This window comes from Microcaecilia unicolor, chromosome 1, assembly GCF_901765095.1.
Source record: "Microcaecilia unicolor chromosome 1, aMicUni1.1, whole genome shotgun sequence".
Lineage (NCBI taxonomy): Eukaryota > Metazoa > Chordata > Amphibia > Gymnophiona > Siphonopidae > Microcaecilia > Microcaecilia unicolor.
Window position 1 is genome coordinate 646,493,824 of NC_044031.1, and position 16,843 is coordinate 646,510,666.

Genomic DNA, 16,843 nt, shown 5'->3' on the forward strand with positions numbered 1-16,843 from the left:
CTCTGTTTATTTCTCTGTTTATTACCCTCCTCTCACCTACCAACACCCATTCTGTTAGAATATTAATGAAATGCTTTGATGTCCCCATGCATACCCCAACCCTCCCACTCTGTCAGACTGTCAAAGTAATGCTTTGATGTTTCTCTTATATATACTATCTGCTACCACATTTGCTTATTTCGGATCTGACGAAGAAGGGCAACCTTCGAAAGCTAATCAAGAAATGTATTAAGTTATGTCCAATAAAAAAGGTATCATCTTATTTTCCTTTCCATGTTTTATTTCGTTTGATTTCTATTGATTACCTTTAAGCGTGGACTAACACGGCTACCACACCTCTCTACTCAAAAACTTTCTGAAACTCTAGATACACTATACATCAACTGGCTCACCTTTATCCAAATGTTTATTCATGCCATAAAAGAAATGAAGCAAATTGGTGAGGCAAGTCTTCCGTTGGCTGAACCCATGCTGACTCTGTCTCATTAAACCATATTTATTTATTTAAAAGATTTTTATTCCACCTACAACTAGATGGATCACAAATCAATATACACAATAAAATAATAAAAACAAAAACATTATCAGAACAAAGCAGTACAGTACTCAAAGAAAGCATAAACATAAGCACCGTGCATGTTCAAACAAATATGTCTTAAGCAATTAACCAAATTGAATGCTGCTACTACGCAATCTCAAGTAACCTGGTAATTTGTTCCAAATTTGTGGACCTGCTATCGAAAAAGCGGAGTTTCGAGTATCAGCATATCTCACAAGTTGCATTTTATCATTTGCCAATAACTTTAAATTCTCAGAAAGCAAAGATCTGGTGGACTGATACTCCTGGATCACATCAATCAGAGTACAATACCTGATGGATCAAACATACCACTTTGTACTGTTGTCGAGAATGAACTGGCAACCAATGCAGTGAGCGAAGGATCGGTGAAATATGTTCAAACCGAGACACACCCGCCAGCAATTGAGCAGAAGCATTCTGTATCACCTTCAATGCTTGTAGTTTAGATTTTGACGGACCCAAATACAACGCATTGCAGAAATGAATACGGGCGATCAATAAACTCTGTACCACAAACCAGAAGTCACACTTTGGCAACATAGGTCTTAACTTAGCCAACAAGTGAAGCTGAAAAATGCTAACTACATGCAGTACTTGATCCTTCCTAGACAATAAAGGGTCCAAGATGCACTCCTGTACTGGTAACACAAACTCACCCAGACTCACAGAATGACAATGAAGTAAATCCTCATCCTTCCCAAGAAACATCAATTCAGTTTTACTAAAATTTACCATTAAGCTATTTAGACACATCCATCATTTAACAGCTGTCATACAGTCACTCAGTCAATCCTCTCATACCTCTTTGCACTGGGAAAAAGAGTTGCACATCATCAGCATAAATCCTATACTGAACATTTAAATCCCTGAAAACTTTTCCTAAAGAGGCCATATAAATATCGAATAACAAAGCAAAAAGGGCAGAGCCCTGAACCCCCCTCTTAAAACTGGCTGCCCTGAAGACACCTTCCCCCTACTAATAGCTAATGTTTATCTATGTGTTCTGTAATTTTATTCTTTATAATAGTTTCCTCTATTTTGTCCGGCACTGATTTCAGGCTTACCGGTATGTCATTTCCCAGATCACCCCTGGAACCTTTTTTAAAAATCGGTGTTACATTGGCCACCCTCCAGTCTTCAGGTACTATGGACAATTTTAATGAAAGATTATAGATCACTAACAGCAGATCAGCAATTTCTTGTTTGAGTTCTTTCAGTACCTTGGGGTGTATACCATCCAGTTTAAGTGATTTATCACTCCTTAACTTGTCAATTTGGCTCAGTACATCTTCCAAGTTCACATAGATTGTAGACTTGCCTTTAGAACAAGGGTTCTCAACCAAGTCCTCGGGACACATCAAGCCAGTCTGGTTTTCAAGATATCCACAATGAGTATGCATGAAATAAATTTGCATGCACTGCCTCCAATGTAGTAAATAGGGCCCTTAGTCCCTAAAACTTAGCCTAGAACTGGGAATTAAGTAGGCAACCCTGGGACTCCCAGGCAATGGACCAGACCCTGTGCTATGGTAACAGGATTTTTTTTTTTTTTTGTGCTCCTCAATGTGTCCCTTCAGTTCTACTTGCTATTTCCATGTCTTGTGCCTCTGCTAGCAGAATCAGAAGCAGGCCACGAGTGTATTCTTCAAACTAGAAGAGTGTCCCCCGCTCCTGTTAGTGCACCTTAGTAAAAGGCCCCCCAGTCTGATTATGCCATTTTTTCCAAGGAAATAGGATACATCATTGATTGCATGGACATTTGGGGCTGGATACAATGAATGGCACCCAAATTTGAGTGCCAAAAAATGCACACTGAATGCTATTGTCACATTTCCTGGCTGTTCTGAGCATGGGCACTGGTGGCCATCTTGGATCCAGGCTTATTCCAGGGTTTGGCGGCCATCTTGGAGAGGGCCTGTTAGGCCAGGGCAGCCATCTTGGAGGTGGCAGCTGCAGGAAGGAAGCCCTTATTTGGTCGCAGGGTGTTCCCGATGGGGGCTGCCATCTTGTTTTCAGCTGTGCCTGGTTGAGCCTGATTCCTTCCTATTTAAGGCTTTGCCCTCAGTCTATCAGTGCTTCGGCTTCTACTCGGTTCGCTGACTAGTAGCAGTGCTTTGGATCTTCTTCTGACGGATACCTGGTACTGACCACTGCCTGTTCCTGGACCTACTTCTGACCGCTGCCTGGTACTGACCACTGCCTGTTCCTGGACCTACTATTGACCGCTGCCTGGTGTTGACCTGTTGCCTAGCCCTGGTTTGTTGTTACCTGCTGCTTGGTCTAACCCTGTGGACTTTGTGCTGGACTTTGTTCTCTCTGTTGCTGGCTGCCCGAACTCAGGGGCTCAACTCCTGGGGAACGGTGGGAGGCACAGGTAGGACTCAGGGTTTTGGCCGACAGCCCGATGAGGGTTTCCTTCATTGTGTTCAAGGGCTCACCTCTCCTTGGAGATACATTACAGCTATTCTATAAATGATGCTCTGAGTTGGGTGCCTTTTATAGAATAGCATGTAGCTCCGGGATCTGCACACAACTTTTAGACACAAAGATTTACACCAACTGAAACCTGATATAAATCCTCACACCTAAATTAGGCGTGGATCCTCCAAATTCTATAATACTACGTGCATCTGTAATGGTATCAGTTTAAATTATCAGGATTATTGATTGTGTTGGATCAGATAAAGATATATATCAATATATTTGTACAGCTTTAAAAACTGGCTTTCATTTCAAGCCCATCTTCCCCCCCCCCCCCTCCCTTTTCCTTGGGAAACCTTTGATAAGCAAAAGCTTGGCTAGGTGTTCACCTAAAAGCCATTAACACCTCTACTACTTAACAAAAGGACAAACAAGTAAGAGGCTGCTTCAAAGGTTTAACTTTCTTCCTCTGATCAAAAGCCTGACTGGTCAACAGAACAAAGGATCAAAGGTAACCAGTAGATACAAAGGAAAGTATAATGTGTATCTGCTACAGAGATTCAAGCAGGAAGCCTTTTCACTTCAATAGACTATTTGTCAGCAAAATCCAGACAGGAAGTCTTATGATGTCATAAGATATGAGACCAGATACCACAATGCTTTGCAACTACTCAGGGTCGAGTGCAAACCAGGAAGCAAATGCACACAGGACATGCACTCATATTTCCCTGCAAACAGACTGTATAAAAAGCCTTGGGAATCTGCTGCTCTTGGGATCTGCTGCTCTGGGGACCTACAGCTCTACCCTTCTCTCCTGTAACCATGTGCCATGTGCTCATCACTCAGCTTTGTAATAAGGACTTGTAAGTAACTAATAATTCATATTTACCTTATTTAAGCACAGATTTTCTGTAAGACTCTTATCTCTCACTGCAACATTAATTGCTAAAATTGTAACGTAATAAACCCTTTTGAAGCTAAATATATGGTCTTTGGTGTCCTGAGTGGATGCTTTTAAATCTTGAATCTTGTTGCTTTAATCAGCAACTGGTGGAGAATTATTCAATATATATATATATATATATTTTTTTTTTTTTTTAAATTATAAACATTAGCGAGTGCTCTAGAGCTATCCCCAAGTATAAATTATTCCTTGTAACACATCTTTAATGAACACCCCTGACTTGCCCATGGATCTCCCATGGACACATTCCTTTTTCAGGTGCACGCTAATAAATTTGTGTGTGTATCTTTATAGAATAGCACTTTGCAATATACATGTGCAAATCCATATTGTTGCCAATTAATGACAATAATTGGTCATTAGTGTCCAATTATTGGTGCTAATTGGCTCATTAACCAATTAAACTGCATGCACAAATCAGGCACACACCTAAATGTGCACGCACAATTTTGAGTTCCATTTATAGAATTGGGGGGTTGGAGTCTATTGATTATCTTAGGGCTCAAGCTTGGAAGGGGCTGTGGTCCCTTATGGGTATTGTACTGTTATATTTCATATTTTTATGCATGAGATTTTATCTTTATTTTGTTCAGATTAGTGAATTTGTGTTTTGAAATGTCTTTGTTCAATTGCACTCAACCTGGAATTTTGCATTGCATTGAATATGCAGGTTACACATTGTTTAACTAAATAAATATCTCATTTCCAATTCTACAGTGGCTACACCAAGCACAGTGTTATAGTAAATGCAAAACTCTGACCTTTGTCATAGAACATAAAGGTAAAGGCAACTCCAAATGCTACAGACATAGGTCCATCGAAAGCCAGTGCGGATGCTATGTTGTCTTCTCCAGCCAAGTCATAGAATTTGGAAGAATTCAGCGACGTGGCTAGGCGTTCTTTGTACCGACATTCACTGCCCTATGGAGAGAAAATATTACCAAAGGAGAAGGTTCTCAGCTCTTGGAATGAGAATCAGCAACAGCAAATAGTACCAGACAGGCTAAGCCATACTACATTTCACCCCTATGCGCATATGTCAGTGGTTCCTCCTGTCCTAGGGGAAACCAGCTTGTTTTCAGAATATCTGCAATGAATATTCATGTGATTAAATTTGCATGCGTTAGGAGCACTGCATGCAAATCATCTCCTGCATATTCAGTGACAATGTTGTCTAAGGTATCATTCAATAAATAGTTGTACTAAATTCATACAATATACTCAACAACTATTGCATTTATATTTATCTTTATTACATCAATTAATCTCATAAATCTAACAATTATTGTCTAAAATCCCCATATATCTACCATTCATTCAATCATCCATTCACTCTAATTCACATTTATAAAACTAATATCAAAATATCAAACTCTATAACATTAGAACACCCGGAATAATAGAATCACTTATAATCTTGTAACAAAATGTTTTGCTTTCAATAGCAATACTGGTGTGAAACTTGTAGATTACACTGACATTCAAAGCACTTATTCTTCATTACGATCTTCTCTTGATCTATTGATAACCTGCTGTGCACTCTCTGTTACCATGTGAAAATTAGTCCATTGATTAAATCAATTGTCCACCACAGCAGGTTAAAACAAAAAGTTACATTCCATCGTAAACCACAACTGATTTACTATGTGCTGTAGTATTGAATGACAGTAGTTCCATTCACCGTGACTCCACTCTTCACGGGACTAATGTGAATCTTTTCCTTGATTTTCAAACTGCTTCACTGCAGCTGTCCTCTCATTTGTTTACTGAAACACTTGTACACGGGTCCGTGTACAAGTGTTTCAGTAAACAAATGAGAGGACAGCTGCAGTGAAGCAGTTTGAAAATCAAGGAAAAGATTCACATTAGTCCCGTGAAGAGTGGAGTCACGGTGAATGGAACTACTGTCATTCAATACTACAGCACATAGTAAATCAGTTGTGGTTTACGATGGAATGTAACTTTTTGTTTTAACCTGCTGTGGTGGACAATTGATTTAATCAATGGACTAATTTTCACATGGTAACAGAGAGTTCACAGCAGGTTATCAATAGATCAAGAGAAGATCGTAATGAAGAATAAGTGCTTTGAATGTCAGTGTAATCTACAAGTTTCACACCAGTATTGCTATTGAAAGCAAAACATTTTGTTACAAGATTATAAGTGATTCTATTATTCCGGGTGTTCTAATGTTATAGAGTTTGATATTTTGATATCTGCATATTCAGTGTAGATATCCAGAAAGCCTGACTGGTTTGTAGTTTTGCTTTTGTTTAGGGATGTTGAAACGAGTTGTTCCTACATGACATCCAATAATTTTCTATTTTGGATAACACACTGTTGGAGGCCATGTTAGTCCACTTGGATGCCTAGAAAGTGACAGACAGTAAACATTTATGTCTTATAATGAATTAGAAAACCAAGGGAGATAATATTCCACCACGGTGGTTAGTGTTTGATTTGAACACTAGCTGCTGTGCTTATTGTATACCTAGATATTCTATAGGGATGGACAGCAAGAAAATGTTTGTGTTGTGTTGTTTCCTGTGTTCTTTAGGGGAATGTTCTATGTTATGTTTTAAATCCCCCCCCTTATAGACCTCTTTCTGACTCCGTCACACGGGGGACTAAAGGTACTTATTTCATATATCAGGTTCTGTATAGTTTCTCTGACCTCCATTGTCACCCAATCATAAGGGGGTGGCATTAGGAGCTGTAATTGAAAACTAATTCCCATAACTACTGCTTTCTGTCCAAAACTGAGTGTCACTTGTATGTGATCTACCTTAGGCTAAATGTTAGGTAAAGAGAAGATAGAATCAATAAAAATAGAGACAGAGATAGGTTTAGATAGATAGGTACATTTTATTTCTTACCCAAACACAAGTCTTCAAGTTGATACAAATACAGACATCAGATTCTGGGTTTATCTGCACAGCGCCCTGCCGTCTGAGAGAAGCGTTGGGGAGGAGTTCCAAACTAAGGCAAAATCTCCCCTCTTTTATACACAAACCTCTCCATAGAAGTGAATGGTGAGAAACCTTGCTCCTAATCTTTCTCACTTTCTGAGATCATACTTTCCCACGCGGTCTGCTGTCTGATGTGCCCACCTCCTTCCGTTCTCAGCTACTGCTAATTATCAACATGTTTTGGGAAGCGTTGAGATAACAGTTTCACATCTTCCGGCTGCAATACTTTTCATACTTTTCATACCTTTCATACCATCTCATGAACTCTGTATTACCTCTGTATCATTGTATACCAAAACTAATAAGCTCCATTTTATTCATCTGATCCATCATTCTTTCATTACAGGTGCTGTATATGATTTAAAAATTGTACCAATTTGTGGCAGGACTCATTGTTCAGACCTGCTTTTTGCAGATTCTCAAATATTAAATCATTTACTTGTTGTTTGGCCTAGTCAGTACTTTTTCAGTTGTTTTAGGCTGCATAGCTTTGGCCATCACTATTCCAGTGGTAGCCTTAAAGCCAGGCCATATATTAACAGTTACTATATCTGTGTATTAAAAACTTGATATACCGCCCAATTGGAATGCTTTCTGAGCGGTTTACAAAATCAAATAAAATCAAAAGTTAGAAAAGAATCAAAGCATACGATAGGAAAGAAAGTATATCATCACAATAGACTTACATATAAGAAAAGAGAGACAACTCACTAAACAACAAATAACAAATACCAGAAAAGAAAACAATAGAATTCAATACAATAAAGTAAAAACAAATATAAATACAGATACAGATACAAAGACAGATAAAGATAACCAGCCTTGACCCTGCCCTGTCATATAGAAATTAATGACTCCTTAGGGACTTTCAGACTAATTTTTGTTTTATGTGGGGACCCCTCCCTTTCATTGCCATGGGAGATGACCTGAATCCCCCAGGTGGCTAGTGGAAGTTTATTGGATTTGGAGTGATATCCATGTACTTCTGCCCATGGCCACAGACACATCCAATATGGCAGCTGCAACCTTTCACCATTGTCTTGTGGTACTACCAGAAGCTCTAGCGGTACAGTAAAACTATGGTGAAAGGTCATGGGTGTAAAATTGGATGTGTCGATGGCAATGGGCAGGAGCAAATGGGCATCACTCCTGCCTCAATGGACCCCTGCTAGACCACCAGGGATTCAGGTAAGGCCTGGGGGCCTACAGGAAGTGGGAGGACAGAGTGGAATCACAGGTAAGGTGGAAGGGTTGTCTGCTCTTGGCAGGGGGTACATGAGGAGGGGACAGAAGGAGGGCCTTGGATTGTGAGGGGAGGGGCTTGGATCGTGGGACAGCCTCCCGTTGTTGCCAAACCTGTTGTTGATGAATGAAACCCTGCCCATTTTCATTTGTCAATGAAACAACAGAAGAAATGTTGTTGACCTTTCCTCTGTCAGTGTTAATGACTGCCCACACATAAAACTCTTCTGGTCTTTGGATACTGGCTGGTGCTGAATATATGGGTCTAACTTGAGTGCTGGTACTTATCCGAGTAACGAGGATATTCAAACCAGTACGCAGATACATAAATGGATAAAATTAGGACATTATCTGGACAGTTACCCATTTTGTGACTGAAAATAGCTTGTTATAAAACTGCCTAAACTATCTAAAGGTAAAAGTTGTTAACCAGATAAGTGGAAACTCCACCAAGGCTCCATCACTGGATCACCTCAGCACCATCATGATAGTCCAGATTTTTACAACTTTATCCAGGTAATGGCACTGAAAATCCATGTCTGGACCCAGTGAGCAGGACTTATCTGTGCCGGGACCACTGTTACCCAGATAAGTCCTGCGTGTGGCAGCAGAAACTTCTATGAATGTGATTTGGAAGAGGATTTTCTGAGGAGAAACCAGTGGATCTCATTCTGGTTTACAGAAACCACTCTGTATACTTGAAGAAGAATTGATGGATAAGAAGTCCTCAGAAGAGTCAGATTAATAAAGGGAGTCTTTATGCTGAGTAATCCTTGACAGTAGCCTGAATGAGGTTTGGAGTCAGAGGAAGCTCCTACTGTCACAATTCAAGGACAGTGAGCCCTTGGACCGTAGCAAGATTAGTTTCCCCTGTGTGATTCTAGCACAGCACAGGCCCTCGCTGATGACAGACTGATGCAGATGCCTGACAAAGTCTAGGACAGTGTAGAAGAACTGCACTGTGAGTGATGGAGGCCAGGCTGGTCGCAGGCAGATGGTGAGTAGTCAGGAACAGGCTGGAGGTCAAGGCAGGCAGCAGGCAGATGAAGTTAGGAACAGGGCAGAGGTCAGCAGGTGGCTCTTATAAGAGCCCCTGGGTAGAGGAAACCAACAGGATGCCTTGTAGCGCTATAGAAGTGATAAGTTGTAGTAGTGGGATGACCCCATGGAGCAAGGGAGGGACAGATAGGCAGGAATGATGGAGCAAGGCAAAGTAGTAACAGACAGACAGGACTATGGTAGGCAAGGCAGGAACAAACAGACAGGGGCTCAGGAACAGGGCAAGGCAGGGACACTGGAACTACGCAAGGCAAGCAGGAACACTGGAACTAGGCAAGGCAGGCAGGGACACTGGAACAGAGCAAAGCAAAGCAGGCAGGGACACTGGAACAGGGAATACTGCTGGAGACCACGTAAAACAGGTGAGGGGCATGACACCTACTTACTGATGAAAAGAATATGAGACTGTTTGATCTTGTTCTGCTATGGATGTGACTAGAAGGTGTACATGCCAAAAAAGTTCTTCAGTAAACTTTCATTTTTAGAACAACCCAAACTGTTGTGGTATGTCTATATTCCTTGAAATACAAAGGAGATTCCTATCTCTAAGGATCCCAAAGAATGTCTTTCGCCATGACTTGAGTAATCCCAGGAGTCCCACAGGTTGCATGGTAGCCTCAACAGCTGCCCATTGTACCCCTTTACCTGCCCTGAAAGTGAAAAAGGGTTACAATAGTTGCAATAGTTTCTGTCGTCATGTGGAGACCAGTTTACACTATTGTCAGCATGACACCTTTCATTAACAGTAGGCAACTTCTTCAGACTAATTTACTAAATATCAGTTATGAAAAAAAATACTCACATGTCCTTTATATTTGTACTTGGAACTTTTCATCAGGCCATTTTCTACTGCATACTCGAGTGCATAAAGAGGAAATCCTCCACAACAGCCGTCATTGTTATAGTCACAGTCCACCAGCTGCTGCTCGCTCAGCTCCTCGAGTTCTCCAGTTTTGATACAGTATCGAGACTCTATCGTACCCACCTGGGAAGAAAAAAGGTGAGATGTGACTTCAGACTGATGAGTGCACTGAAACAGAGAGACATCTAATAAAACTAACTTTCCCCCACTTTCATATAGATTCAAATCTGTTTTAGCAGCTGTTGTTATTTATTTATTTAATGCTTTTCCAGCTAATAAGTCTCAAAAATGATAATGGTTCTTTCTTGCTTTTAAAATGAAAATTGAAGACCCTGCTATAACAAATCTATAAGTTCAGTGTTTGAGTGCTGCTCTCTTTGCCATCAAAAACCTATGGGATGCAATGTTTTAGTGTCAGAATTTCCGCACTTCTGAATCTATAGGGTGTGGCATTTTAGCACTCTGGTTTCCAAATGAGGGCACAATTATGATAGAGAGTGGGAATCATCTTCCACTTCTTCTAGATATTCACTCAACCCCCTCTCAGTGAGAAACATGTCTACTGTTTATGGATAGCTGGATTGAAACCAGCAGGTTCCAACTCTTCAGAAATCAACCAGATCAATGACATTAGATGGGCAGGTACCATCCAGCATGGCCTTAGGGATAGAGGCAACTAGATGTCTGGACAACAACGTCACTGTATTTCAAGATCTTGCCACACTGGTTTTGCTAGCTGCTTAGATTATTACAAAGCTTGGTGATAAGACATAGGGATGGGTGTGCTTAGGTGTTGGATTAAGTAAGGTAACTTGTATACTCATTTTGTCAAGGATGATAGAGAGCCAGTGAGGAACACAATAAAATCCCAAATGCATAACCAGCAATATCCTACAAACAGTCAAACCTTTATGACTGTCAACTGGAATACATCCTTAGCACTGTGGACTGGAATAAGTGGGCAGAATGGATTGGATTTTATCTGTCATTACTGACTGTAACTAGGTAGTACTTAGCCAAAATAAATGAAGATTTGAAGATTCCCCTTTGTGGTTATTGTTATTATTTCACTCAGAGGTGATACTAGTGTTTAGAATTTCTAAAAGCTTCTGGTACTTATCTACTCACACCATTATAAATTATACACGTCTCCTTTTCCCTCTCCTCCAGAACAGGACACAATCCTTCAGATGAGATATCACCTTTTCTGTCTGCAGTCTAGCATTCCACTCACTCTCACTACTCTTCCTTAAATTGATATAGATTATATTCATTCTCAGATAAAGAATGAGAACAAGAGAAACAGATTCTAATCCATTACTCTGTTTGTTCTATATGAAATGAGACAAAATCCTGAGTGGACCAGCCTGTTCTGAAAAACTGGAATCAGTCTATATCCATCTGCCTTCTAAAAACATAATAGACGATAACAAATAATTACTAATTTGTTTATCCAGTTCCTCTCAGATTTTGTGGTTTACACTGATAAATAGGGGTGTGCATTTGTGAGCATGTATTTGGTTTTGGTTGGATGCCTATAAAGTAGGGCTATGCTGATTATTTGTATTCGATTCAATTCAGCCCCGAATACATTAGTCATGTTCAGCCAAATAGTGATTTAAATTCAAATACGAATAATCCGGAGCTCTAAATCCTACTGAAATCAACATACGGGGACCCTTTTACTAAGCTACGCTAAAAAGTGGCCTATGCTATTTTTAGCACATGGATTTCCTGCATGATGAAACCACTTTTAACGTGCTTATAAAATGGCAACAATTTCATTTTGTTCCATGAATGGCCACGCCCTAATTTCCCAATTAGCACAAACCTACTCTCCGCCCCAAACATATCCTCCCCCTCACTAAAAAGTATTTTCTATTTTTTAGCATGGGATTGGCATGCGCCGATCCCAGAACTACTGCATGACGTGCTCAGGTGTCCCACGGTAGTGCCTTTTAGCGACCGGTAAGCACACGTTATTCCTTACTGCCACTTAGTAAAAGGACCCCAGATCTCTGATTTCATGTTGCTTCTTTTATTATTGGTTATGTTAAAGCTCAATGGCCATTATTCGTATTCGCTATTCATATTGAGCCGAATAATATTTTTCATTATTCTATTTGGCCAAATAGTAAAATATGCTATTTGGTATAGCTCTACAAATGAAAGTCACTGCATATCTAAGAATAAATGCATTTTTAAGCTTTTGCACACTTTAAATTTGCATCCAACAATTAAGTCAAACCAGCAAGAAAACATGGGAAAAATTAATTTTAAACAAACCTGAACAAACATGTTAGGCTTTGTGCACCCTTTAACTAATGATCTGTTCCTGTTGCCAAAGCTAGACTGCTTAAAAGACACATTTTCATTTCTTTGTTTTTCTTTTTGGTTCTACACTTTCCTCAATAGATGAACACACAAGTTCTCATGTTTAATCCAGCATTTAGTTTTTTGGGGATTTTAAAATTATTTTTATTTCTGAAAAGTCAAAATATAAATCAAGCAAATTTTAATCCAACATTTAGGGCCCTGTTTACTAAGCCGCGTTAGCATTTTTAACACACGTTAACCATGTACGCGCGTTACCTGTGTACGCGCCTACAATATCCCTATAGGCACCTACATGGTTAGCGCTCACACTAATTGTAGGTGTGTTAAAAACACTAACGCGCCTTAGTAAATAGGGCCCTTAGTCCCCAAAACTTAGCCTAGAAGTGGCAATTAAGTAGGCAACCCTGGGACTCCCAGGCAATGGACCAGCCCCTGTGCTATGGGAACAGGATTTTTTTTTTGTGCTCCTCAATGTGTCCCTTCAGTTCTACTTGCTATTTCCATGTCTTGTGTCTCTGCTAGCAGAATCAGAAGCAGGCCACGAGTGTATTCTTCAAACTAGAAGAGTGTCCCCGCTCCTGTGAGCTCATTGTATCTAAATCTGCACTACCCAAGCTGCAAAGGCCTCAAACACAAATCAACTTATGCATCCAGCTTTTCCTACATAAGCACACAACTATGGAACACATTACCAAAAGCCCTGAAAACAACGCATGACCACCTAAACTTCCGGAAATCACTAAAAACTAACCTGTTTAAAAAGGCATACCCTACCGATCCAACCTAAATGCCTGATCTCTGCGACACAACAAAACTAAAGTACGTAATGGACATAACTCAACTCTTCCGTTGTACAATCCCTAATTGTGGCTGTGCCACACAAACTTTATCTTACCACAACATCACTTTGTATTTGTTCTCACCGGAGTTTGCAAACGCCTCTCCGGTACTATGTAAGCCACATTGAGCCCACAAATATGTGGGAAAATGTGGGATACAAATGCAACAAATAAATAAATTATAAGAAGATTGTGAAAGGCAGAAGGAAGAATGGAGATGAAGACCTCTAATAGTAAACTTTTTGAGGAATGAGTGTGGTCAGAGAGGACGTTATCCATACGTTATTACTATTAACACTGGTGATTATATTAGTGTTTCCTCTTCAGCCAAACTTTCAGGATCACCTCAGTGAATATGCAAGAGATAGATCTTCATATAGCGAGTTTCCAATGTAAATAAATGTATCGCATGCATATTCATTATTGACATCCTGAAAACCAAGCCAGTAAAGTGTGTTTGTAAAACAGGGTTAAGAAAAACTGGATTAAATAAACCCTTTTAACAGCATCTAGCATGATGCTAGAATTTCAACCAGCAATCAAATATCAGAATTAAGAGATTCTGAGACTGGTGCTTTTTACTATATGAACATTGCATATGTGAGGGATGTGCATTCATTAGTGTAGTTTATAATTTATTTCAATTTGCTAGACCGCTTTAGCTGCTAAAGCAGTACAGAGGGCTTTACAGGCTAAAAGAAATTTTGAAACAGGAAAGGAACTCCAATTAAAATAGTAAAGGTCAGCAGTCACACTATACAGTTTAAACAGACGAGCAAGGAGAACAGTCGAGGAAGATCTCTAGCTGGTGAAGCTCATGCCATCTAATCAGTCTGACCCTCCGAAAGGCTGCCTAAAAAGCCAGGCCTTCAGGTTGGCCTTGAAGGTTTTAAAGGAAGATTCACTGCGAAAGGGAAGCAGGAGGTTGTTTCATATATGTGGTGATAGAAAGAAGAAAACACTGTGCCTAGTAAATTCATAGTGGGCAGGTCTTGGGGCCGGGAAGGACAAGACGATGGTCATTGAGAGAGTGAAGGGTGTGAGCAGGTACATTTGAGTACATTTGGTTCATTAGCATGCCTTGAAAAATGTAGGGACCTGTCTACTAAAGTGCACTGACTAATTAATGTGCATCTATTAGCATATACTTAATGTTAGTATATGCTAATAGGGAGAGGGGAGACATGATAGAAACGTTTAAATATCTCAAGGGCATATATGTATAGGAAGAGAGCCTTTTTCAAATGAAGGAGAGCTCTGGAATGAGGGGGCATACGACAAAGTTAAGAGGGAATAGGCTTAGGAGTAACCTAAGGAAGTATTATTTCACAGAAAGGGTGGTGGAGGCATGGAATGGCCTCCCGGTGGAGGTGGTGGAGTCGAGGACTGTTCCAGAATTTAAAAAGGCATGGGATAAGCATGTGGGATCGCTTAGGAACAGGAAGAATTAGGGGTTACAGAGAATGGGCAGACTGGATGGGTCATATGGCCTTTATCTGCCGTCATGTTTCTATGTTAGCACATGAGCATGGTAGTCCTGCTGGCATGACAGCATGCACTAATGAGCAGTCTAACCCATTCTCCACCCCTGAAGATGAGTGGAGAATGGGTGTAGATTGCTCATTGCAGTTAGTGCCCAGTACTTGTGTACTGAAAAAAAACACTCCAAATCAAGAACATTTTAGAAAATTCCAAAGACAAATCAAAATATATTAACATATGTACATCCCTCCCCTTTGTAGATTCACTGATGATCCTGAAAAGACAGAAGTACAAATAACAGCAAATTATATTTACCATGTCATGTTTCCTCATAGCCCAGAATTGAATGGTACATCTGCTTTTCAGCTCAAAATGACTGACTAGGATTAAGCAGTAGCGTACCAAGGGCGTGGTAGTGGGGGTGGTCCAACCCAGGTGCAGGCAGAAAGGGGGTATGTGCGGAGCAGGCACGTGGTTGTTGGATCTTCTGATCCCCTGTCCCCCCAGCAGAACTGACAGCTGCGCGCCTGCTCCATGCACCCCCTTGCTAGGAGGAAAAGTGATGCGCTTTAGGGGGATGATGTGTTTGGGAGTGTGTGGTGCGCCTTGAGAGGGCTACGCGACGAGGGGCACAACGGTGACCCACCCCAGTTGGTGAACAAGTTAGGTACGCCACTGGGATTAAGGCATATGAAGGGCCCTCAGTAAAGTAGGCACTCATGGTTATATGCCCATTGTGTGCATAACTGTTTAGAATAATGGCATATTCACATATAAATACCTGTATTTGGCTTGAGCACTATTCTGCAAATGCCCACATAACATACATAGCAGATATTTGCAAGGGGGTGAGCACCGGGGCACAGCATGAGCAGGACAGAGGTAGGGCTCCCTCTTACATATATAACTCATAGAGCTCTAAGCTTCATGTGTCCCTACTACATTTAGATGCCTGCATTTCTGCCAGCCCTATGGCTAATGTAGACATGAGTGCCTAAATGTTAAGCAATGATACTGGATTTCTACAATGAACTAGGTGCTTTGGTTCTTTGGTAGAATAGGTGTCTAAAATCCAACCTTCATTTAGGTGCTCAGTTATTAAATTAGCCCCTAGGGGAGAAATTCTTTATATGGTGCAGAATATTAGGTGCTACTTCTGCATTGGATTTTCAGCATGGAAAAGCATTCTAATGGATGCAAGGTGATGAAACAGGGCAGAAACGGCAGATCCAAATGAAAACACACTTACGTGCCCATTTCCCATTTACAGAATAGTGCCCAAGTGTTTCTGTGAGGATCTGCAAAGGAGGCATGGCCATGGGAGGGGCATGGCAGGCCAGGGACATTCCCTTAAAATGCACCCATTGTTATAGAACTCGGGAGATTTGCTCCCAATTTGCCCAAAGTTGTGCTATCCTATAAAGGGAACTAATCCTGAAATGCCTGTTATAGACTACCATTCAGCACCAATTTTTTTTTGGCACCGAATTTTGAACGCCATTTATAAAATTTCTCCCTAGATGTGTTAGTCAGGCAATCCCAAGTTCTAGATTATTATTGACAATAACCAATGGCCTATCTATACTTTGAAAATTGATCTTGGGGAGTGTTATCTACTGTCTACCAAACTAAACACATAATCATGTTCTTGAAGTTTTATAGAGTTCATCATAGCTCTGAAGCTCTGCAGAAATACAGACCTATTTTCTGATGTCTAGAAAGCTAAAGACTGAATGAGCCATGTTCTAGGAGAGAGTAGCAAAATCTTTACCGTGGCGAAAGCCCAGCAGGAACCACAGTAAGATCCTTGGTCCTTCACAACCGTGACACATTTCTCTTCTCTCCAGTCAACATTTGAAGGTGGTTCTCGATACTTGACATCCCGGTATGTTTTCAAATTTCTCTCTTTGGATGTTGGAACTTGTAAGCAGTTCATCTTTGCCAGTTCTTTTTCACTCTAAGGAAACAAAACAATTGTAAAGAAAAGGCAGAGAAGGACCAATGAGATATACTGAAATGCAGAGACAGAAACAGAGAAAAGGGGGAAGAGAGAGAGCAGGAGAGATGTGTGCAAATAATATGTATGCA

General features: G+C 40.5%; 1 protein-coding gene across 1 annotated transcript in view; it reads right to left on the reverse strand.

Annotated features, from left to right (window-relative positions):
* The window catches only part of LOC115482541 (ervatamin-C-like), a 52,513-nt gene that overhangs the window by 24,521 nt on the left and 11,149 nt on the right, over nucleotides 1–16,843 (reverse strand). The window contains exons 4-6 of the mRNA XM_030222412.1: nucleotides 16,527–16,712; nucleotides 10,038–10,220; nucleotides 4,727–4,886 (exon numbers count right to left, since the gene is read on the reverse strand). Of these exons, the coding sequence (XP_030078272.1) occupies nucleotides 4,727–4,886; nucleotides 10,038–10,220; nucleotides 16,527–16,712 (529 nt within the window). The remainder of the gene's footprint in view (nucleotides 1–4,726; nucleotides 4,887–10,037; nucleotides 10,221–16,526; nucleotides 16,713–16,843) is intronic.